Below are 26,381 nucleotides of genomic sequence, written 5' to 3' on the forward strand. Positions count from 1 at the left end.
ATGGAGCCAGTGGTCGTATTACAACCACAAAATTAGTTATTTTAATAGAACCACCAACCCCCACCGCCATCCCCCACCCCACTCCACCCCTTCTCCTCCATTTAATTGATGGATAAAATAATTTGATTGGCATTTGAAAGTGATGTGGATTTCCTTAAAACGTGGAAAATGATTATGATTTGGACATTAATCTATTAGACTGATATACATGTAAATGGCATGCGATAAAAACATATTAGGACTGTACAAAATTATCAGCTGTCAGTGAAAAATAACTGAAGTTCAGAAGTTTTTTATTTGACACTCAGATCATATATACGATACATGAGCAACAACAGAATTAGTCCATATTTTCTGACGATCTTGCTATATACCTATATAATCAGCTTTAAGGCGATATCACAACCTTTCGGATTACACCAGAATATACACAAATAATGTATAACATTAGACAATATATACCACTGGTATAGTTACATGGAGGCTGAAATGTTTGCATAATAAAATGGAAAAAAGCGCCTAATCTTTTCAATACTTTCAAATTTGTTGTACAAAATGATTCAGATACAGTAGAGACGAAAACAAATTAAACTCCGTCATACAGCTATTACTCGTCAATACTTGGCCTACAATGGAGATGCCGAGGAGGCGATGGGGGAAACTTAATGTAAGTCGAAAGAAATTTCAAAATCTCGATGAGGAGGTGGAGTAGCAAAAAAATCCAATAATTTTCAATACTTGGATTTCACAAGAATGTCGATACAAAAAGTGATTTTAACCACCTAACGACCCGAGGCTAGTAATGAACCAAACTCAATTAATATAACTCACAATTTCACAATTAACTGTAACTTACAATCTGATTGCCAACGTAGACATATATTTCTTATTCTTCCTTATAAGGAAAGCTTGCTTCTACCCTTATATGGCGGTTTTCGTATCGTACGAATGTTTAGGGTCATAGCCATATACGGAATCACATTCACCTCGTGGTATCATATCTAATTTTAACCCCTGTTAAAATCGACATACATAAACAGCTATATATTGTGCTCGCGTGGTATGTGTGTATGTGTGATATGTTTGTAAGGATTCAATTCAAACATTTTTATTGACAATCAGTCACGTTAATGTACAGGACGTATAGATTCCCTGGACGATTACAGTATAACAACACTGTGTTTTACAATAAATACTTATACATTTATTTTGAAAACACATATTACTGATATATATAAATATTTACATCCCTCGCTTCTTCAACTTAGTAAACTCTGTCCAGCGCCAAATGAGTATTTTGTCAAAAACTAAACTGAATATTGCGGAAATGGTAGCATATTTAACTTGTCCACGAGGTAAGCTATAGATAACAACAAATGGCTGAAGCGTACATTTCCTGGAGAACCTTTGAACACGTCACTACACTGTGTCAATACACTGTTTCACTACACTGTGTCAATACACGCTGAGATTGACCACGTCACTACACTGTGTCAATACACGCTGAGATTGACCACGTCACTACACTGTGTCAATACACGCTGAGATTGACCACGTCACTACACTGTGTCAATACACGCTGAGATTGAACACGTCACTACACTGTGTCAATACACGCTGAGATTGACCACGTCACTACACTGTGTCAATACACGCTGAGACTGACCACGTCACTACACTGTGTCAATACACGCTGAGATTGAACACGTCACTACACTGTGTCAATACACGCTGAGATTGAACACGTCACTACACTGTGTCAATACACGCTGAGATTGAACACGTCACTACACTGTGTCAATACACGCTGAGATTGACCACGTCACTACACTGTGTCAATACACGCTGAGATTGACAACCATGGCGTAATCTGAAGGATATTCTGGATTGTGAATTTATTATATTAATTAAAAATGTAAAAGGTGTTAATCAAAAATGTTGAGTTTTTTCTTTAATTTTGTTAAGAGAACTAGTTTCCAACGTTACCAACGTCGCAACACACCCTGAATTTTATTTTCTTCGTTCTGTATTTAAACGATTTGTTTGATGTAAATATAAGGATTGTACCTCATTTTGACTGTGTATACGGTACTGAACAGTAGACTAGTATGTCCGCAGTTGGCAACGTGCGGCATACTGCCGAACCTGTATAACTTAATAAAAGTTTCAAACAAGTTAAATGCCTTAATTACAAAATCAAAAAGTATCAATGTTAAATGTATCATTGTATTCCGCTATTTTGGGAGTATCAATATATAGTTGATATTTAGGATTGTACCTTGACCGCGTATACGGTAGTATGCTGTAGTTGGAAACCCATGGTTTACGCGTTAGCGTTTGTCCAATAAAACATCATGCAGTGTTCTCTGTAAAATCGCAGTAACAAACTTAAAATTCAAAATTTGTTGCTAGTGGTTATCGTTAACTTCCTCGGTATGTGGCATGTATATACATTTTGTATGTAGGTCCTACACGTTTCAAGGCCTAAGCAGTTTTAAAAAAAAGCGATAACAACTTCATGACACAAATGCCAGTCATCTTAAATGTCCATGAAGGGCCAATACTTAACAAGTTCGGTAAGTCTCGTGGATCTGGAGGAGTAGCGGTAGGTTAATGGATCAAGGACAGCATTTGTAAAAACCAGATTGACCACTTAATAGTTTTATCATACTGAGGAATGTGGCCCTCGTTCGAAACTGTGTTATGAGTTGAATTATAGTTTTTCCCTTGCGCCATTTTTTGGCCACAATGTCCGGACCACATTCATTAAATCGGAAGCGATGAAATAAGTGCGCCCCCTATCCAAGAGGATATGTGTCTATTTGTAGGGGCGACGACTCTAATAAGAGATGCGACGGTCGGTTGGACAAGAGTCATTAGTTCCTTTTGCAGACGTTCCACAATACCTGAGAACACATAGATGGGGTGGCTAATGTTTCAAACATCACTTCCGCCATTCCTCATCTAGTGACTGCGCGTGCGTGTGGGGCATCTGTCATCAGGATTCTGTGCGTGGCAGAATCCACGCGCAGCTCTTAGTCGAATATGTGACGTCAGATATCCTCCATGTCGTCCCAGTTTGTGACGATACCGTGTTCGATGGGGTACTTGAGGGCGAGGATTCCTCTCTTGCTCTGGGCTTCATCCCCGACATAGCTGTCCTTCTGTGTGAAATCTGTCACAACATCCTGGAATAAAAAACAACTTGTGGTTTCTGTCGTCAGAAATAGCGCTTTTGATATGACCATTCTGAACAAACGAACATAGCATGTGATAACTAGCTGACGAGATGTTTATTGCAATGCTTAAAATCACATCTGCCTGATCTCTTACCGTCTCATAGTGCTTGTCGTTTAGTATATAAGCTTATTGCATCGGCTATGGACTTGAGGCCAACAGGAGTGATAAATAAAAGGTGATATAGCTTGTTTCGTAATTGTTGCGTTACTATTGTAAGTTTTCTATGGTATGTGATAAAAGGTGATATAGCTTGTTTCGTAATTGTTGTAAAATAAACAATCCCCTGATCGATTCATTATCCAGACAATACTTGACACCTTCTACCTTTTTACCTCCGATAAGAAAGCAGTGTGTTAAATTGTAAGTTTGAGTTCGCTCAGTCCACTTAGGAGACTCGATCATTATGTTTCGTTCCTTTTCTCCGGACATTTGCTTTCGGACAAGACTATTGATAAAACTATACCAATCTTTGTGAAAACTTGACAAAGATTGAAGGCTTCAAACTTTACCCTATAAACACTGGTGCCGGCTTACATTTGTTGTTTTGATACGAAATATCGGAGTAATCATTGATTTGTTCATTTTTTTCAATCATTTTTGTTTTCATTCAAATCAGTTTTTGTGTAACCTCGTTTAATCCACAGAATATTGAGCCCGATGAAAGTGTAAACATTTCCAAGTGTAGTTCACGCGCATCAGCTCTCGCGGCCATAGGCCAATAACTCTAAAACTAGTAAAATTGTTTGTGATAACGTTAAGAATTTGTAATTAACAGAAAATATACAACTTTTAACATACTTCCAAATGTTACAACACTTTTTATCGGTTATGAGATGAAATATAATATCCGATTCCCTTTTAACTTGCTTTTTAGCTCGTCTCTTTGGAGAAGAGGGGGCTTATGTTGTCTCCCCGGCGTCGGCGTTGGTTTTTTAAATGTTACGTTTTTGGTGCAAGTGTTGAGTTTTTGGTGCAAGTGTTGAAAGGTATAGTAATTAAAGGTAATATGGTTAGGGTTTTAACCTATCCCCTGCCGGAGTCAAACTAAAAGAACTTTTGGGTTAAGTTTTTGGTGCAAGAGTTGAAAGGTATTAATTAATACATCACTTTATAATTGTACTAGGGTGCTGGTATTTGGCAATAAAGTCTCTCTGGAGTTAAACTATCCCATGCCGGTGTAAAACTTTTTCTTTTTTTTTTTTTTTGAAAAAAAACCCCCCAAAAACAGAATTTTTGTTAAGCTTTTGGTGCAAGTGTTGAAAGCTATTAACACATCACTTTATAATTGTACTAGGGTCCTGATATTTGGTAGTAGGCTCCCTCTGGAGTTACACTATCCGTTTTTGAGTGAAACAGAAAATCAATGTGAAAATTGGTATGGTTTTGAAAATTGCATAAATACACAGTACACAATCTGATCAATCTGTACGCAATACAGATATCATTAATGCAATTGGCGAAACCATACCAATTAAAATATTTTAATTATTTATTGATAAATATTTGCGAGACGAGCTTTGCTGTTCTCCAACAGCTCTTGTCTATTATTTTAAGGATGGCCTTCCCTGTGTGCGAGACACACGAGTGTGGTGAATGTGTATATGTTTTGAGAGGCTGCGGTATGTTCGTATTTGTCTCCTTGTTATAGTGAGGAACTTATGCCGACTTTATAGTGCTACCTCACTGAAGCATACTACCAAAGATATCCAGCAGAACACCCCATCCGGTCACATTATACTGACAACGGGCTTATCTTATTAACAAGTAGTTCCTGTCCCAAAAATGCTGAGCGCTTAGCAGGAGCAGAAACTACCATTTTAAAGACTCTCTTTGAGCTTGGCCAGGGGACGAAACCCAAAGCCTTCCTCTATGGGCGAACGCTCAAATAAGGGCCAAATGTAGCAGTGTCAAGGGAGAATTTAGGAAGAGAAAAGCAATATCCAAAATTTAGTCGCCTCTTACGTTCGTGCAATGGGAACAGCGGGTAAAATTCTTACGCCCTACCTGCATAGCAGTAACAGCGATGCTGCAGAAAAATAACTCTAAACAATGAACTTGACATATGACCTGTTGACCAAAAAAGAAAACCCAATAAGCATTCTTAATAAGGAAGGGACGTTTGTTCACTTGAACTTGATTACGCAAGTGTTCAGAAACCAAATTTCTATTTATAGCAGGAATTACCTTGACATTTTACTCGAGCACTCTTCATGAGAAAGCGGTGTATGAAGTTTGGCCTTGATCGGTCCACGAATTATTCCCTTTCGATCGATAGATCGGGTGATGGGGGTGGTTGTAAGATAAAGCTGAATAAAAACAAAAGATCATAACTTTATAAAACATGTTGTAAACGTCGATTCCCACATGTTTGTCTTCCGACCACACTTGGTATTGTAATGCTAGGGACGGTGCCGGTACCATTATCTATAACCACGGCGTTATCAAATACAGACACGTCCAGTGTGTGTATACCTGTACATGTTTGTTACCTACCGCTTGACACATTGGCGCAGCTACTATGGAAGGGAGGCAACTCTAATTGAAGAAAAAATCTGCAACATTTATTTGGTACGTAATTTTACATTTGTTGTAATATACATGTAGGAAGCAGACCGAGCAAACATCCGTGATTTGAGAGATTCTAATTTTTGATTCCTGATTTTACAGTTTTTCCATTTTTTTAGGTGATGGATTAAATTTGTCATATTGAATTTTGAATTTAAGTATTTTATGCCGTGCTACTTCAAAACTTTATCTTGTACATCCGGAACATTCCGACTTTTATACTAGTATATCAATCCTCAGACCTGGGTGTCGGTCGTCTGCACTAGCCTGGTAAGTCAATATTTATATCTTAATACGAAATTTTGCTTAACTTCATCACATATATTCGATAAGTTGATGATAATTTGAGAAGTTGATTGAGTTCATAATGAGAACAAGACAGAAACACGACATGAATAAGAATGCGCGGTTTTAACGTGAATAGAGTGATATTAATTACTGACAGGTACGAGGTAAAACAAAAAAAATCGGCTCGCGCCTACGGCGCTCGCATTATCACTAAATTACTGCCCCTCCTTTCGATTGCAGATTGCAAATTTGTTATATTCATTTTCCGCAGGGGGGCTTCGCCACCCTGGGATCCGCTGGGTGGCCCCCAGACCTCTCGCAAAAAGGAACCTACGGCGCTCGCATTATCAATAAATTACTGACAGATCTCAGCTTAATGCCACTGGAGGAACAGTTTAAATTGAAATGTAATTTTCGGGATAACGACCATGGCTATCATTTTGGTTTCGATCTGGAAAAAACGCATGACCATCTCGAGATGATATGACCTGAACACATGCTTTTCACCGAACAAAAATGGTCATCAAAATATATAAATAAATGTAAACATTGGATAAACGATCATTTGTTTATTGTTTTGATTCTGTTTTCGTCAATCGCAGAAAATTGTTCTGAATCAAATATTTGGTCGGAATGTTAAAGAAAATCAAGGTCTGTTCCAGAACAAATGAGATACTGGTATGTTAATGTGGTGTAGCATTTGCCCGTCATTATTTAATACAGATGTACTGAGTATTTTTTTCCCTGCCTTCTTTTAACCTTATTTTGTGTTCTTGATACTCACAAACTACAGATCATGCACGTGATTCCTGACCGTGTTACGAGAATACAGTTACATTACAATAAACAGCATGGGATCATATTCACCATTAGTCCTCTGGGATCTGTTGTAAAATTCGTAAGAAATCGAAAACATATCAGTTCAGGGGAAAGAATATTTCTGGGTGTTGATTCTTTATGTGAACATACTAGGAGAAAACAACAAACATTTGACCATGAAAATAGATCGGTTAAAGAGGCTTACCCGCAGACGGACCGGTAAACGGCACATCTCCGATCACTAAATAAACGTCAGTACACGTTTCTATGTGACAAAATTAGAGGCTTTCCGACTTTATTTCTTGAAAACAATTACAGAATATGTATTTAAAAGACGTTTTAAAACTCAACCTGAGAGGGAAATGTATGGAATATAACGGCAAATCTTCTTTGTAAATCGCCGCTGCCTTTGAAGTTATCACTGTGCGGCACTGTGCACGTGCTTGTTTCTTTGATGTGTCAATCAAATTAGACTTATTGCGGGTTGCGATTAAATAAATAATATTTAAAAATGAGGTTTTAATATCACTTTTCAGCGTTTTATAAGGAAAATAAAATGAAAAACTCAACAATTCCAACAATCTGTCATGTGTAAAAAAATCTTTTTCTATTAGCCAATTTTTCTGATCTCTCTGCGGGCAAGCCTCTTTAAATATCAATACGACAGAAAAATAGTCCCCGTTTCATTTCCGTAAATTGTGTTTCCATTGCTATCCATTCACATAAAATATATCTTATTTAGCACGACTTATTGTTTTTTATGTTATTTCATATCTTTTTGTTTTGAATAAAACAAACAAAAACAATTGCGGAAGAACACTGTTTTTGAAAGATGACATGGTGCATTGGCGGGATATGGGCTGTTCCATTAAATTTGAATCTTTTCGTATATAGCTATCAAATGTTAGAAATTGAAAAATGACTCTGTTCTTGATGTTTTTATTCCTCATCATCCTAATGTAGATATATGAGTTGAATGGATTTGTTTTTGTTTCTATCTACATATCGTCCGAGGTGCGCTAACGCACACAGAGGGATATGTAGATAGCTACTGCTCTTCATAGCCGCAATGAAAACAAATCCATTCAATCCCTATATGCGTTTTCTTTTTTTTAATTAATTCTTGAATGGTGTTTCCACAATTCGTGTATAGTGAATTAAATTTCACTTTCTAATTAATTACCGCAATAATAAAATTCCGCTTTTGATTTTGTCCTTTTTTAACATTTACATGTACATACCAATTACTCTATTCCTTATAAAAGGATAACAATAATTTACCCGTGGAAATTGATGGAATAGTCTCCTCTTTGCTTAAAAAATTAAATGAAAAACCTTGAGATAATCAATGAAATCCTAATCTAACATCACTAACTCGAGACAGTACTGTTTGAGGGTTATGTTAGTCCAATACCATGTTTTATTTGTGTAAGGAGGAAAAGGCGAAAACCAAACATAACAACAGTCCCAAAAATAAATGTAGCATTGTCGCCTTTCCGTATTCACAAAATGTGCACCTTTCTGTTTCAATTAGTTTAATTTGCATTAATCTAACTTATCAGTAAGAAGTCTTGGAGAAGAAGTAGTTACCTCCCCTCCCTCACTATAGCAGTTTAATTTCTGACTGTCCTGTTGAATTCGCTTTACCTGTCTTTACCTGTCTTTACCTGTTTTTCTAAATCGACAGGAAGTCGCGGTAGTTTGTGTATTCAATTCAAACAATGACGGTTTTTAACAGTTCTAACTAATTTAATAAAAAAATATATCAATTAGCGAAAATGTCTCCATTGTTCTTAAAATCCTAATGATACAACAATGATAAACGGGCCTTGTGATATAAACTTGACAACAGTTATTTCCCTTTATCCAAAACTTCCCTCGCTTAAACGATGAGCCATCCTCTCGAAGTCAATTATTTTCCCAAATGTCGAACATTTGACGATATGGCGCAGACATGAATACCACAAACGGGAAACCTATAGTATAGTGATGTACGTTTTTTTTTTTTTTCGTTAGTTGGTTTTTAGCCCAAAGGGCATGTACGCTTATACCGTTGTGCGACTTTCGTCATCCGTCTGTCATCCGGCAACCAAGGGCTACAATGTTCTTTTCAAATTAGTGATATTGGCCCACGAATTTACATTCAATGCCTCACTGGGGACAAATAATGCCGAAACATTTAAACGAATTCTTCTCACTGACAAAGAGTTTTCATTCAGAGTCCAGAAATTCTGTTCAGCTGTACGACTTAACATAAACCCCTTCCCCATAGAGAGCTATTCTTTCACAATATGAAATTAACATCCGTTCAGATTGTCAAACAGAGGCGAGAATGGACAGAAAATGTGGTTGACCCATATAAATGAAGGCATTCCACTCACAGCATAACATAAAAACATAACAAAAAGTTTAACATAAAGTGGTCACATGCATTTATATCCACACAGTTACAGATTCGGAGTCGCTTAAAATATTCCCGTATATCAGACCTGATATCAATCTGTAGCATGCTGCGTAAAATGAAGGGCTACCGAGTTTGTTGAAATAAATAACCTTGACCTAAATTCAAGGTAAAATGGGTGAAATAGGCTAAAAATTGTTAAAACAACTTCTCAAAAAATCAAGACCCAGCGACCTAATGTTGTGTGTTGACTGCTGGTGTGAAGGGCTACCAAGTGTGTTAAAATGACCTAATATTGGGTGTGTAAACTGCTGGTGTGAAGGGCTACCAAGTGTGTTTTAATAAATTACCTTGACCTATATTCAATGTCACGGGTCAATGTAACGATTGTTCATCAATATCTTAGTGACCCTGAGACCTGATATTGGGCCAGTAGGATACTGAGGTTAGGGTAAAGGGCTACACAATTTATTCAAATTAATCAACCTTGCTCACTCGCTAATTTTGTTGGTATTTTTGTGACAATCAGCTTAGCACCCCAATGAACGACATAGATCAACTTCGAAGTTGTGCGTTAGTGTGACCTATACAGGCTCATTTGGGCCTCTTTTTGTAACGTGACATCTACTAAACTGGCTAGATGTGAATATTTTATTTTGCACATTCAGGCAACACAGAATCGTCCAGTATTTCCTTATTCTGAAGTAAGAACTGGTCGATTCATTTGTTCATTATTTCCCGTGGTGGTATAACTTTAGAATACAATCATGTGAGAATCGCTTGTAGAATTGTAATTATAAATGTACTTAACAGTTATGTGACTCACGAACCAGTGTCTCTTCGTCATACGATCGTGATACATGGGTTATTCCCCTTGAAGTACGCTCAGCAACAGAATCTAAATAATTCCAGTCTATGCCCATATTTGGAGATACAGAACTGATTGGTGGAATGGCATCGTCTTGTTGTAAACAAGGACACCTACAAGCATTATCGTGATAAATGGTATCGACAAATACAGACCGATATTTATGTTTCTGACTGACATTTAAGGACTACAATTTTTGGTACAGAAAATGATGGTTATACTTCTGGGAAGATTATGATGACTGGGGGTGGGGGGGGGGGGGGGGGGGGGGGGGGGGGGGGGGGGAGAGATGCGCCAGCGACAACTATCTTCCACGTAGTATAACGTGTTGGTGTCTTATTGAATCAAGTTGCGAAATGCATGATCTAGTATTACCAATACTTACAGAGAGCGATACCCATTATCGGCCTATCGAACTGTAATATTTCATTATGGTTTACATGTAATTCAAAACCGAATGTTAATAGTACACCCAAGGGCCTTTATCATTCCGAAATCACTTATCACCAGTACCTATATGCATCATGTGGTAGACTCGTCACGTGGTTTTAGTTGACTTATTTTTAAAAAGCGACATTCCTAATGGAATGATCACATATCGACCCTCTAGACGAGACTTCTGCAGAGTAATGTGTGGAATGGTATTTGGTGATGACGTCAATTGTTAAAATCTAAAATAGGAAGTTGTGAAATTATATGGTATGAATCATTAGTACAAGTTCGTGTCTATGGGTCCGTGCGTTTTCAGTACTTTTCGACTGCTTAGATTTGGTGGTCATCGGTCAAGAAAAAAAATCACTGATGACACTTGACCATTTTTAAAATATCATGACATCCTGGACAGATATATTTCATTGATGGGGCGAGTGTATGTCTTTGTGAGCCTCTTTCATTAACATCAACACGTTTGAGTGTTTGTTATAACTACTACTGGGTGCATAATTAGATGTGGCATTATTTAATCGTGTCGAGACAGAAGAATTAATCAAACAAAAAACATCTACATGTTATTGCAGCCTTTATCGACGCGTGATCGATCTTGCCTATTGATAGGTATAAGGTGCTGATAATGTTAGTAGAGAATCGGATATTTCCGCAAATGTTACTCGGCTACTTCCGTCTAGCCAATCATAGCGCTGTCAGGTGTTCATTCATACCGGTGGCGTGTGTTGTGTTGATTGTGGAGTGATACACAAATAGATCAGTATATAAGCACGAAGTATCTGGGCGTCTCTTACACAATAGCACGGGAAGGCGTCTCAGTCGGAAGGTCGAGATCAAGACAGGGCTCACAGGAATAAACAAAGAAAACATTCTAACGTGACAGAGCGATTTGTTGTCCTCGTAGCGTATTTTTGACGATACCTTTTTATTCTTTTATTACACAACGTATTATTTTACCTTTACTGTCGCCCATGTTAACTGCTAATGCGTGAGATAAACACATCTTAGTCCGTGTCTGTCCAAGTACCAGTGTCGAGTACTGGTCACGCTTCAGTCAAGTGGGAGCGAAAGGAAGACCGGAAGTCGTGATCAGCACATCAGGAGATCTAATGTCTATTGAACCGGAAACAGTCTGTTTGTCTATAACGATAATAAAACTTAAATATATCCCCCTTTTGTGAGGTATCATGGGATGTTTAACCGAAAACAATCAGCAGAGAAGTGAGCTGTTATGGGTGTGGGCGTCTTTTTAAAGTCCTGTAAAATAATCATCATTTTAAATACTCCTTTATTTGCACAATCACTGGAGTATTTTAGAACAATTTTTATTTATCTAAGACGGTATGGTTTGGTTTGTACTTTTAAATGACTCCTCCGAGCTGCTATAATATTGTACATTGTAATTTATTCATTAGCAGGAGTGAACACGAAATAATTCTCAGCAAAATTATTGTTTATATACTGCTACTTCAGCATTTCATCTCCACGTGCCTTTGTCCGCTGTACGTGACTAGCCCAAACAAGCAGTGTCCTCACCAAGCGAGTGTTATGATCCATATCTGATGGCCCGATAGCAATCATGCGTTAAAGAGGTAATAGTAGGATTCCTATACCTGGGCGACTCCTTCAGGAGCCGCATAACAAGGTTTAATAAATTACACCAAGTCATTATTGACAGATATTATTTTGTGGTGATGTGATCACCGATTACCTTCAATGTGAACGTGCGAGTAAACCATGGTGTCCTTGGAATTAAACTATTCATTTCCAGCACTATCAGTTTCGTGGAAGTTTGTGAGGAAGATTTAAAGTTCATTCAAGCCAGATTTGTAACTTCGGGAAATACAAAGATTAAACATAGATTTCCCGTGAGTTTCCATTTCCGCATCCCTTTTTAACCGACTTCATAAAATTGTTTATCGAACAATGAGTTACGCGTTTTGTTGTTCAAAACAGAGGCCAAGATACATCCTAATAATGAAAGATTATCCACGACCCACGACAGCAGTTTCCTGGACCAGATGTTATATGGGGACCATTCTATTTCAATTGCAAACGAGCTAGCTCGGTTTCTGATATAAGTTATAATTATTTGTGCGCCGTGTTTCACGGAGAGTTACCATCTGCTGTCGGTACGACGCGACATATTTTGGATCGCATGATTGACCGTCAGTATAACTGACCCTATAGGGTAAGGGAGAGTTCCCCGGTAACACGTGGGGGTCATTATCTGGCACTTATCATTTAACATAAAAGTGTGGGTGGCGCCCTTCGGCCTCTTACTGTCCGGCGTGTTCGAGTATAATGATGCATTTCAAATAATTTACGCAGTTGAAAACTGCTATTCGTTTTGACCAACGGCGATAAGTTACATTGCAGACCGAAAGTCTCCCAAACAATTGTATCCCCTGTTCTGCTATTCTTTAATTAAAAATATATTTCCCACGTCATCCTGACAAACAAATGCTGGTAAATCAGAAAAATTTGTCCGCACCAACATCACGAAACAGAACGTGAACGACAATGCTGAAGCGGCAGCATGCACGCCACGTTCACAGTCCGTTACAGACACATCTTCCTCATTCAATCACAGGAATGTCTTTGTGTGGATATACACTTCTTTGTTGCGGCATATGTCACAAGTACCGGTGTGTTAATGTAATGTTGACCTTGCTTCCGAAGGTCACCACAAGGTGGTACATTGTCGCCTTCAGAACAAAGGCTCCGGATCACTGGTGTGTTCCGCCACGCGACAGGCCTGGGACTGGCTCTGTCGTTATGTGAACGCTGTCTCCTTACATCTTCAGTGCGAAACTTAATAGCCGGAAAATAGGACGATTTATCGAGTGAGAGATACGACGTACCCGATCTGACATGACTTCTCACTAATGCTGTGGTTGGGTTCACTAAGGGCTCCTATATATCTCCGCGACATTCAGGCTCCACAAGACATCTGGCTGGGCGAGGATGGTACCAGGGTATAGCTATTGTATCTTTATATTTCGGAAAGGTGCAAGGCAAATGTATATTGTAGGTTATTTGTCTTATTGGTTCCCGTTCTTCAATGTTCTGCCAGACATTTACGGCGGTTCGTCCCAGATGTTTATCAAACATTCATGCGTGAATTGCACGTATATTATTTATTAAGAAAATTAAATTCAACGTAGACCTGTGCAGCCATATGCACGAATGTGTTGATCAGGGGTGAAACAGCTATATACGGAACTGTATCACAGTCAGATACCCGATATACCTAGTACCCACTACTCCTCGACTTTTTCATGTTACTCTACCCGATATACCTAGTACCCACGACTCCTCGACTTTTTCATGTTACTCTACCCGATATACCTAGTACCCACGACTCCTCGACATGTTACTCTACCCGATATACCTAGTACCCACGACTCCTCGACATGTTACTCTACCCGATATACCTAGTACCCACGACTCCTCGACTTTTTCATGTTACTCTACCCGATATACCTAGTACCCACGACTCCTCGACATGTTACTCTACCCGATATACCTAGTACCCACGACTCCTCGACATGTTACTCTACCCGATATACCTAGTACCCACGACTCCTCGACATGTTACTCTACCCGATATACCTAGTACCCACGACTCCTCGACTTTTTCATGTTACTCTACCCGATAAACCTAGTACCCACGACTCCTCGACATGTTACTCTACCCGATATACCTAGTACCCACGACTCCTCGACATGTTACTCTACCCGATATACCTAGTACCCACGACTCCTCGACTTTTCCATGTTACTCTACCCGATATACCTAGTACTCACGACTCCTCGACTTTTTCATGTTACTCTACCCGATATACCTAGTACCCACGACTCCTCGACTTTTCCATGTTACTCTACCCGATATACCTAGTACCCACGACTCCTCGACATGTTACTCTACCCGATATACCTAGTACCCACGACTCCTCGACATGTTACTCTACCCGATATACCTAGTACCCACGACTCCTCGACATGTTACTCTACCCGATATACCTAGTACCCACGACTCCTCGACATGTTACTCTACCCGATATACCTAGTACCCACGACTCCTCGACTTTTTCATGTTACTCTATATATGGGTACAACATGCTGACTTATTAGAATTAAACTAACATAAAAGAAGATTGACAACTTGCAAGCCCTTTCAAGAAAACGCATAGTATAATCCAGTGATGAGATTGAACACCATGGACATTAAGAACTATTCATACAAGACACTTAGACTAGAAGCAAAATAGTGCTGGAAAAAACTGCAGCACCGCAGCAAGACGTTATCTAAACTGTTGAACAAAAGCAAGGCCTAATGTACGCTGCAGCACCACGTCAAGAACTAATTCAGACTGTAGGACCACAGCAAGATCTTAATTAAAATTGCGACACCACACGAAGACGTTATTTAAATGAAGGGTCACAGCAAGATCTTATTTAAACTACGACACCAACCAGGGCGTTATTTAATCTGTGGAACCACAGCAAGATCTTAATTAAAATTGCGACACCACACCAAGGCGTTATTTAATCTGTAGGACCACAGCAAGATCTTATTTAAACTGCGACACCAACCAGGGCGTTATTCAATATGTGGAACCACAGCAAGATTTAATTTACGTTGCAGTACCACGTCAGGACTTACCGCAGAAATAAGAAGTTTTTGTTGTAACGAGGACGGTTATATACGTCCCCTAAACTCCCCCTACAGTCGTAGATGATGAAACAGTCAATAACTGAAGAGGTGCCGCATTACAGCAATAAGTCGTGCCGTATTATAGAGGAAGAAAGAGCGTGCACAGGAATGGAAATGAACACCACCAATGCATGCAAGATTATGTACAGTTATCAGTCATTCCACGTGGTCATCACTATAACGCGACCTGCCAAACCTTTAACCCTCGTCATCACGACATTGAACCTCACGGTACCCATCTTCAACAATATCACCGATTCTCTCGTAGAAGTTTTGAATGTGGTGTCATGTGACTTTTGTTTAGTATCGTGTATTTATGCTAAGAATCCGGTTGTTGTTGCGTTGAAAAATATCACTCAAACTGCTAGTATATCGACTATCATTGCGAGTTTCTATGACAACAGTAGTAAATCAATGGTAATAACGCCAAGGTGGACGACGTTTTCAGGTCAGTGTACATGGTAGTATTGGAGAGCCTCGTTTTCAGGTCAGTGTACAGGGTAGTATTGGAGAGACTCGTTTCCAGGTCAGTGTACAGGGTAGTATTGGAGAGCCTCGTTTCCAGGTCAGTGTACAGGGTAGTATTGGAGAGCCTCGTTTCCAGGTCAGTGTACATGGTAGTATTGCAGAACCGTCGTTTTCAGGTCAGTATTGGAGAACCTCGTTTTCAGGTCAGTGTACAGGGTAGTATTAGAGGGCCTCGTTTCCAGGTCAGTGTACAGGGTAGTATTGGAGAGCCACGTTTTCAGGTCAGTGTACAGGTAGTACTTTGTAATGTGACAGTAGAAAGATATTTTTGAAATGGTTGTACCCGTCTTGCATCACAAAAACGTTTTCCCGAAACGATCAAAAAATAAATTATATATTGAATTAATGTGTCATTCAGAAATTGATAGATTCGACTTATGCATAAACGTTTTTCGGCATAGCCGTATAATATTCTTTTGGCCCCGGACAGGTGGCGTTACTGGTCAAGATGAAGTATGTGATTGGTCAATGTAGCGGTAAATGCAAAATGCAGATTTGCAGTTAAAAACGAAACAAAGTTAAGATAGAATACAAGCTGATCATTACGTGAATGTATCTTTTCAAATAACGCATTAATAAAATTATATTCCTGATTCAAATGCAGTCTTATTATCACCAAAAATGATTCAAACTGATCTAATTTTGTTATCCGTGCTGAAACGCATTAGTTCGTTGATTTATTTCACCAGCAGTTTTACGTTATAACCACCAGCATTAAAACTATGCCGTTTATCTTTTTTAAAGATATTTCTTGTTTGATTTGTTTGCTTGTTTTTTTCATTATTATTATTATCATTATTTTAATCCAATTTTCTTTTATCAATATCAATCCGAATTAAATTATTGTAACATAAGCTGAACTATAGAGAGTATCTTAGCCGAATGTTTAACAGGTGTAACATAAGCTTGATAATAGAGAGTATTAAAGGTAAATGGTTTAATTTTCGGGTGACATAATGATCACCTGTTTGTATATCATTATTTCATCACAAAGTGTTAATTGAAAAGATAAATCTTGAAACAAATTGCATATGAATATTCTTAATTTTATTCGATAACCAATTATGATAGTAATGATTATGCAAGAATAAATCAATCTGACCGTTCGCTGATGGATTTGTTGTGGCAATGGCTGAAATATGATCAGCTGGTCTAAGATTCCGAGAACTTGTGACCGCCTTCTTGTTGGGTGATGGCTGCAGATAGAATGGTGCTTGTTGTCTGCTCCGATCAGTAGGCCATGTGCCACTGTCCCTTCACACCGGATCGTCGCCAACGGTACACAGACTCCAGATGTGTGACCTCGGATTCCAGGCTACCCCGTTACTGGTACAGCGGTCTTCGCCAGCTGTCCTTGTCTGGGTGTCCAGTCGGGGTACGGGAACTAGTGACCATAGTAGCTATTGTGTTGACCAATAGTCTGGTTTGATGTGACCCCAAACCATGTCCTTTATATGTCCGGATCAGCAAGGAGGAACAGCATGGAGACCACACTTCAGTCTCCAGCGTCTGATCCTGGAAATGAAATCAAATCGTCAAAAACACACAAGGAAAGACACAATTAAATCTTATATAAACTGGGATTGATTTACCCGACCTCATGGAAAATATTCAATGCATTCTTGAAATATTTCATGAATCCTCAAATAACATCAAGTGCGTCAAAATACTACAGAGGTAAGATATGTATTCAAAAGAGGGCAAAGTTAATCTTTTGAAAAACAAAAACAAAAATGCAAAACGTTCCCTGAACCATGGGAGGCTACACCCTAAACAATATGACATTGAACTATAATTAATTAACATATGTCTGCATTCACCTTGGTAGGTAATATGGCGTGGATGACGTATGGGGTGGTATATTCAGATCGGAAGTTGTAGGGGATGGTTCAACAGGATACCTTCCGACATCATCTCATCACAGCACGCAAGTACCATCTCGTCCGCCGGAACCTCCTTCTGCGCATGCTAAATCAGATTAAACGAACAAATGTAATAATATTTTACATAAGAAATAAAATACAAATATCCAGTTGAGAAAATGTTTTATCTTATTAAAGGTGGATAAAGAAGACGTATGATGCTTACCTGAATGAGAATGCACGTGTAATCCGCGGGCGAGCGGTGCGGGACACTTCCTTCCTTACTATTCTTGTAATGCAGCGACAGTATTTTCTCAAGCTTTTCAGAACTATCCACCTACAAACAGAAATGACAACACTAAACACGGACTGTAAGATGATTTATCACTGGTCTCTAAAGAATATTAGTGGGTCGCTTGGTTGCTAAGGACGTTCCCAATTGGCGGGAATAAACAAGTCGTGTTTACTTTTGTACTCATTCCATTGTTGAGTGATGCTGGGAGCATGCAGTACCATTTTAATGACTAACATGTCAAGGTCTGTAAACAGCACCAGTAGCTTTCCTCACAGAAGTGAACACTCAACTCAAAGCATTGTAAGAAATGACAAGAAAACAGAATATGTCAAGATTCTAAATGGTTGCCTCGTTCGAATCATACAATGGGGAAATCAGGACAATTCGTTCACCTCACGTGCAGGGCCTATATAATTATACACGTGTTGAAACATTGTTAATAGGAACTCAACAGGATCTGTTCACACATTGAAACTATTTAAAAGAAAGTAGCAGGTTTGTTGAAAGAAAACTGGGATGGCACTTGTTTTTATAATCGTTGTTTACAGTATAAAGTAGGCGTAGATACACAGCAGCCAAAGGACAATACCCGTGATCGTGTAGTACGTATATCGGCTGTCCACATCGACTACCGACCATCTGTTTACACCACGAACCCCTCCCACGCATTTATACAATAGCCTCTACATGACGTATGTCAGTAACAGTTTCAGTCAACACAGGGAAAGTTTAGAAGAGATTGGCAATGATAATATAGATGCTTAAAATGCTATAATGAAAAGGTTCGAATTAGGCGATGATTGGACAGATTAGTCCTTACATAGGGAATATAATAGAACAGTATGCATTTCAACTGAACACAATATTATCATCCCCAAATAACAATACAACATCTGAAACCGACATGTTACACGTCAATAATTATCTAAACAAAGTACGTTCTGCAGTGAAGATAGTTTTCTACATTGGCAAAGCACGCGCAAGACTACAAGGAAAGCAATTGGTTACCCGAGTAAGATTGACCTCATCACAGAAAATCCTACAATTGTTCATTTGCGAAAAATCACAACTTCGACTTAGTTGGAACCGGCACTTCGTTCCGAGGGGTAACTTATACAGACCAGTAAGGTAGAATACTGACCTTGAGGACACGCACGCTGTGTTCCACACAATGAGCCTCCATCAGGGTGTTCTGTATGTCCACCGAAACGTCCGCAGGGACGGCTTTGGCCAGGACGCACAGACCAACTGAACCAGGGTTCCTATGACCAAAAATAAGGCCATGCAATGTATTGTTCTGTCGAATTTAATTGAATTCGTATTTAAAATATCTGTACATGATCAGTTTATAACTTAATAATTTCAACATAAAAAAAAACTGTTTAGAATGCATTTCCGGTACTAACACAGTTGTCAAATCATACGACACATGAGCCATCATCTCTGATCAAATCTGTATTATTAATATAGTTTGTTTTTTTTTCTTGTAAAGCAAAACATGGTTTGATACAAAAAAAACTTCAAAGAAAATCATTTTTTTTTTATACAAATATTACACCGACAGAATATATTTATTTTGCACTCTTTCAGGTAAGTAATTTGATGCTTCATTACTTATTAATTGTTGAAATTAAACCCTCTCCAAACGATGTCAATATCATACTTACGCTTCCATTAACTTTGCACATCCATACACTCCGAACGTTATTCTATCCTCCTCTGAAGCTCGCATAAGGAAATCTCTAACTATCGTGCCGAAATTCATCGGTTTTCTGCAAAACAAATATTAATTTGCACCATGTAAATGATATTCCCGATTAAGACGTGCTCAGGTATGCCAAGTCAATCACCAAGATAAACAGAGCTAAACAGTGTTGGTCGTGAGTCACGGGGAGATCCCCGTCCGCCGGAATACACCTTCGGATAGCCCTACGCCGAATACACCTTCGGATAGCCCTAACAGTTTCAAAATTTCCCCTTTGTATGGATGCCAATATTTTATAACTGTAAATCGGAAATAAACATTGAATTGCATTTGATGTCCCCTTCTCATCTGTTACAGTAGACACGTCAACAACTAGTTTTATTCTATAAATGGACAGATTAAAGTGTGTGCTGACGTCACACTGAGCTACTAAATATTCACATTGAATTATGCAAATCACACAGTTCACCCAGATCAGCTGTTCCCAGCAGAAACAAAGGAGCAAAGTTAGGAAGTGGGATATTCTGTGTCTTTAAACTTTTCCATCTTTTCCTTTTCAAATAAAGATTATTTATTCTGATGCGATTCTTCTAAATTTGCAAGTGCAACAATGCAGGCAACAGAATGACGCAAGTAAGAGCGCGTGACCTCGTTCGACTTGTAGCTCGGACAGTTCTAGAATATAAAGTCTGGTGAGCTGATGCAACAATAGCGTAAGGAGGCATGGTAACGGCGACATGTTTACTTGTATAAACGTTTAAACTAATTAATTAGAATGTGCAAATGAAGCCTCTGTCCTAAAGAAATATACACTCTAGCTGACACTTTGCAAGTCACGATCCCAACTGTTGCAAAACAGCTGTTGGCCTCTATTCCCATCAAATGCAAACTTACAAACAGTTTGTGCAGATCTCTAGAGAGAAATATGTTGTAGATTTGCCCTTAACTCTACACTGCCATATAAAGTCGATCCCCGTGTACCAGTTTCTTTGTCCCAGACAGGCCTAGCCGTCTATCTTTAGTAGGTCACAAGCACATGTGTATATATTTACATACATAGTGCATTATGAAAGAAAAGTTTTGAAATGAAATGGGAAAACAGCAGTCAAATTTCAACTTACTTGATGCAAACTGCAGCTGAAGCTTCCGTGCCTTCGGGGAGAGTCATGATTTACAGTCGTGCAGTGAGAAATCCACGTAAGAATCGCACAGATACACCGTACACCTCGCTGGTCTTTATCTGTCACGTTGCTACTACGTTCTTTGTTCAACTGAGGGCGGAGCTTCTGAGGTCATCTCTGTAAGCCGTGTCGTGATTGGTTCGATGTCGCGGAAGTTGCTTCCTTAGAAACCGGTTGCTACGAATCCAGCATCTACTCAATATACAGTGTAAACAGAGGTCGGTTAGGTAATGAAACTAGTAAGTCGGTTACTTAAGATTATGAAAACGAACAAGGACACAACCTTTATCGATCAATACATTGAGACATGCTACTGTAAACAATGGTGAATTGTAACATCATGTATGTCAGTTCTATGGAGGTAAAAGACTTCAGACAGATAAAATGTCTTCACGCAAGGTCAAAGGTCGCTACAAAAGTCAAACTTCAAAATTACGCATTTTACAGAACGTTATTTCTTATGTTGTGTCTTAAGATAATTTTCTTATTTTTCTATGTCAATAAAGCTCTGATTATAGGTCACTTGACAAAGTTTAGTCAGCTTATTTAATACCAGAAAGAGATGTACGTTGGGTGTCGCTTAATACATTGGGCTGCTGACAAAAATAATCTGCTATGTCTCACCACATAACTGCCATATATCGGTAAATGTGACATCTACATCTGAGTTTATCTAAAAAAAAAAACCATTTAATCCGAAATCGGTGTTCCGTATTTTTCGTGCCATCAACTTTGCAACCATCTACTCCCGATGGACCAAAACGTAGGTCATTTTCAATTGTATTGTACAACATAATTCTAGATCAATGATGTGTGCTATTTTTTTACTGTAAATATAAACGGTTTGATAGGTATAATTTTAGTCCATTTAATTCAAATTTTAGCAGAAGAAAAACACTTTCGTTCGATTATTTGTAACGCAATTTTAACATAATATATTGTTAGATATCGTTCTAAGGTTGGTAATTTAAAGCCGGGCAGTGCAGATTGAATGTTAGTAGCGATACACGTGCAAAGTGAAACCGGTTCTCGTGCTTTTCACAGCTGGCCCTAAACGCTATTGAAAAACATTGAACACGGTTGATTGGCAGGTTAGACACGTTATAATACCAGGAGTCAACAATGTCATTAGTACAATTCCAGTATGACCTCAGCTCAGGTGAGACATCTCAGGTGAGAATTTATTAACTTACGGTCGATACGAATTAAGCACTGGTACATTTGTAATTCCTACCAAAAGAATGTTAGTCGATAGTAGTGCTTACAGCCACTACCCAGCATTCCTCGCGTGCCTGGCATATCAGGTGCTGCTGTAACCTGGATTCTGGCTCGTGAAAGTGGTATCATAATTTTAACTAGTGCAGTAATCTCCTGTTTTTCAATAACATGCTACATACTCGAAATATTTCTGTGAAATAGCTCAGCCAGCTTTGGCCACAGGCATTGAATTCCGGTACCATTTTTGTACACAATTACTGGTAGGAAGATTTGTTCAGTAGGATTTAATCACACATATCCAATATGCTGTTTAAGCATAGTTCAAAACAACGTCAATTTATTTATTTTTAAACCAAACCCTTCGTATATTTTTCATTGAAGATATTTTAATCGGTTTATTTTAAATGTTGAACAATAAGGTATGATTTGTGTCGCACCTAATACTAGATAGGTTCATCATGAGTGTGTCGTGTTAATTCTTCCAGCAGTATTTACTTCATGGGGCTATTGAACGCAAGGGACGAAACATAAATTTCGACTGCAACAGCTGTTTAAAGTCAAACGGAATCAGTTACATCACGTCCTGTCCGACGTCAGGTGGTTTAATAGATTGGACCCAAAATAATAAAAAAAAGACTGTCAAAGAAAGTTTGAACATCCGACAGCAGCATGGTCGTCATAATCTGTCTCCCTGTGTGTTTGTTTGTCTGTCTGTCTACATGTCCGACCTAAGCTCCCATCTACACCTACATTTCCCTCTATGTCTGTCCCTATGTAGTGTATTCCATGTTTACGAGTTGTATACAAGGACACATCTCTCAGAGTCGCGGGGCGATTAGTCAGCCCGTCATATCGATATGTGTGAGAAAATGAGTAAGCCCCGGGATGATACAGAAGCTGGCCTATTAACCCCGAACATTGGCGCTTCATCTCGACGACGTGAAATACATACATGTTATTTTGATAAAACACTAGTTTTCAACCACACGTGATACTGTGCAGTACTATGCAGTGCAGTATACAGTATACATATACTGTGATAACACAACTAGGTGAAAATCAGGTCAGCTCACTGTCCATTTCGCTATCGATATAAGTAAACAAGCAACAGACAATATTGACCGGGGTTCATCCGGTGCCTACCAACTCCACAATAACAGCGCTGTTATCCGCAGAGCTACGCTTTCGAAGGACGGTGGGTTTTCCCGATATTTTGTGCTGTTTGTTACAATTTGACGAGTATGAACTCTGGCGACCTTCCCTGCCCGAGTTCTGCGCGTGCTGTGTGAGATTATGACGTAGAGTTCTCCCGTTCGTTATGTAACTGGGAGAAGTTAAGCACCAAAGTTCATTAGTATCATCACCACTATAGTTCTCCTGGTAAGAACAGTGGGACATCGGGAACGCATGTCTGTAGTAACGTATACTTAATTAGAGTATCGTGCCAATACATGCACGGTAAACGACCACGATCTATCCATTTTAACAAAGCATAGCTTAGAAAACGTTTCTAAATCTGCCTCCTATTGAAGGTGAGCAGTTGGTCTCCATTAAACAATGAGTCATAAGGTGAATCATTTTTTCTTTGATATTTATATTATCGTGTTTTTCTTTCATTCGATTGTCAAAACATTACATCCCATTTGGCTTTCCACGCGTAAGGTTTTGGAGCTCTCGGTGACCTTACTACTCCGATTGTCACACAGGTCTTAAGTCTGACAATGACAAACACAACATTACTGAATGTTGAATTCGACTTCTATACAAGTATAAAACACAGGTACTTGTGGTAAAAAGGTGATTTCGGTATCAGTAATGTACATTTAGTTTAAACTTTATTTTATTATTGTATATTGCAGTAGTACATCATGAAAGAAAATAAGAAGGATTCAAAGAAAAAAAATACGTATTACTTATGTAAATCTGTCTCTTGAAATGCTCTTTCTATTGGAGGGATTCGTGAGCTACGTGTGACGTCAACTTTACGAACCGGAAGTAGTCGTTTTCGTTATTGTTCAGAAAATCATTCAGACATTAATGATATTATCGAATGACCTGCATACCTAAAAGGGCCAAGGTCACCTCGTGATCAACGTAACGCGCGAGATTTCTCGATTGGCGTCACGGAGATATCACTTTGGCCTTTCAAACAATCTCAGAAACCCAGGCTTTTTTCGTGAAATTCGATCCCACTTCATTCGTAATCGTTGTATGACGTCAAATACACGACCGACGAGTAAAACCTTGTGGTTTAATATGAACATGATGTACTGTATCATTGACCTAGTTTTAATATCCTGTTTCAGAATCTTTGCTACAGGGAATATCCTTTCCAGAGTAAGTGCACCACATACTTTTGTAATGTCTACATCCCAATAAACGTTTGCTTACTGTATCGCTTCCATGTATATACTGACACGGAAGTCGTAATATGGAAGATATTGCGTTTATTTTGCACTTTTTGAATCACGTCGTGGAATTACGTAACAAATGCACAGCTCTATTACGACACGCATGCTACCTCAGTTGTGAAAAACTTCTATTCCGAATGCCCTTTAGTTTAGTTCAAAGGCCTGATAGTGCCCAATAGTCTGAATGCCCGGTAGCCCGAAGGCCCGATAGTCCGAAGGCCAAATAGTCCGAAGGCCCGATAGTCCGAAAATATAACATATTGATACACGTTGTAGTGTAATGTTGATGAATAGTTTTGTGTTAAATCTTTTGGTTCCAAAGAAACTTTCACAGATAAAGATTTGGAGCGATAAAATTAACAGAAATAAACAGAATAAAAAGATCAAAAACAAAACAAAAAAAGCATGCATGGCATGCGCAGAAAGTGTTCTTGGCGCGTAAACACAAGAACTAGGCACAAGAAGCAAACATGGATCGAACATCAATTTTTACAATATCATGTTAACAACTGCTTCTGTTACTCCATAACGGGGCGAAGCAATTTCAACGCATCTCAACAAAAAATGGCTCTATAACCACCATCAACATGTGAATATAAGGAACGACAACTCTGGGTAGACGTTAAATATTCCAAATTTAAGAGATGATAGAAAATGTGGTTATTAGGTCATCTGACCTATAGTCATCGTGCGTCGTGCGTAAACTTTTTCACATTTCAAACTTCTTCTCAAGTTCCACTGGTGGGATTCTAGCTTGCCTGAAATGATCCTGATATGGTCCTGACCAAGTGTTGTTATTTCCTGGGTCAGTCCCCAGCTACTGAGTATGTATACTACAATAGTACAAGGGTTTTCAGAGTCATATGACCGTTAAGGCCCATGGGCCTCTTGTTTCGCTTGATTATCAATATTCATTTTTTCATACAATGCCCACTTGGAGGCAGTTTTTTTTTATCAGAAAACGCTAAAATTGTATTGACCAGTCCATTCAAAATGGCGTCGTCTTGTGAAGCGTAACGTTGCAAAGACACGACGGGGATTGACATGTAGTTTATGTAATCACGGAGATACAGTCAACCGACCGCAGCCAGAGGTATACATACAATTCAAGGTTATCGAATTTTTTTTTTTTTTAATGTTTTATCATAATTATGTAAGTTATTGTAATTTATAGCGTCCAATAAGTTGTTAAGGAATAAGAAATGTTGAATTGAATTGATGTTCGATGTTTGATATTTTTGTGTATTGTAGAGTATGTATCATACCTACTGCAGCAGTCGTTAGTCATAAAAAATGCCAACCTTGTGATGTTGTTGGTGACAGGATGTAACAGGACCTGCCCGGTACAGGTGCGAGGATGCCGTACCTCACAGGTAGGTTGCTGATTACACGATAAGCTTAGTAATATAATGACCTCATGTCTTTATTAGTGAATCCACTGCAGCCTAATTAGTAATTACAATGTATTCTAGTCTCAAGAACAGTAATTAAAAAGGCGTTATAAAGAAAGAAATATACATTAACATTTCCCGTGAATAAATAAGCTATAAATTAGAGAGTATATACGCGGATACGTAAACAGTGTAAATATACATGGTGCTGTGTGTATACTTAGTACCGATTGTACGTATCATCGCGTGTCACCCTAACGATCTGAATTAGCATAATGATTGACAGGTTTTTGGCTCATCAAGACGCTTGTACCGGCATGGCCTATATACACATGTACGTAATAATGTATTCGTTTTATCAGAGATTCTCAGATTTTATCAATTTACTCATCAACTTTTTTATGTAAGGTTTTGCTAACAGATGTACATATCGGCTGGACTATAA

The 26,381-nt window shown here is 38.7% G+C and overlaps 1 protein-coding gene across 2 annotated transcripts; it reads right to left on the reverse strand.

The window, feature by feature from the left end:
• Window positions 1-16,898: 16,898 nt before the first annotated feature.
• On the reverse strand, window positions 16,899-21,108 carry LOC117325162 (growth arrest and DNA damage-inducible protein GADD45 alpha-like). 2 transcript variants are annotated; one of them, XM_033881146.1, is made up of 6 exons: window positions 20,857-21,108; window positions 19,698-19,802; window positions 19,172-19,292; window positions 17,962-18,072; window positions 17,694-17,841; window positions 16,899-17,388 (listed from the first exon to the last, which is right to left on the reverse strand). In XM_033881146.1, the coding sequence occupies exons 1-5, from the start codon at window positions 20,901-20,903 to the stop codon at window positions 17,737-17,739; spliced, it is 489 nt and encodes a 162-aa protein (XP_033737037.1). In that variant the 5' UTR covers window positions 20,904-21,108; the 3' UTR covers window positions 16,899-17,388; window positions 17,694-17,736. The 2 variants fall into 2 exon arrangements, with proteins under 2 accessions (XP_033737037.1, XP_033737039.1); XM_033881148.1 differs by lacking the exon at window positions 20,857-21,108 and having other exon boundaries at window positions 19,172-19,327.
• Between the last annotated feature and the right edge of the window lie 5,273 nt (window positions 21,109-26,381).

Source organism: Pecten maximus, chromosome 4 (assembly GCF_902652985.1).
Source record: "Pecten maximus chromosome 4, xPecMax1.1, whole genome shotgun sequence".
Classification (NCBI taxonomy): Eukaryota; Metazoa; Mollusca; class Bivalvia; order Pectinida; family Pectinidae; genus Pecten; species Pecten maximus.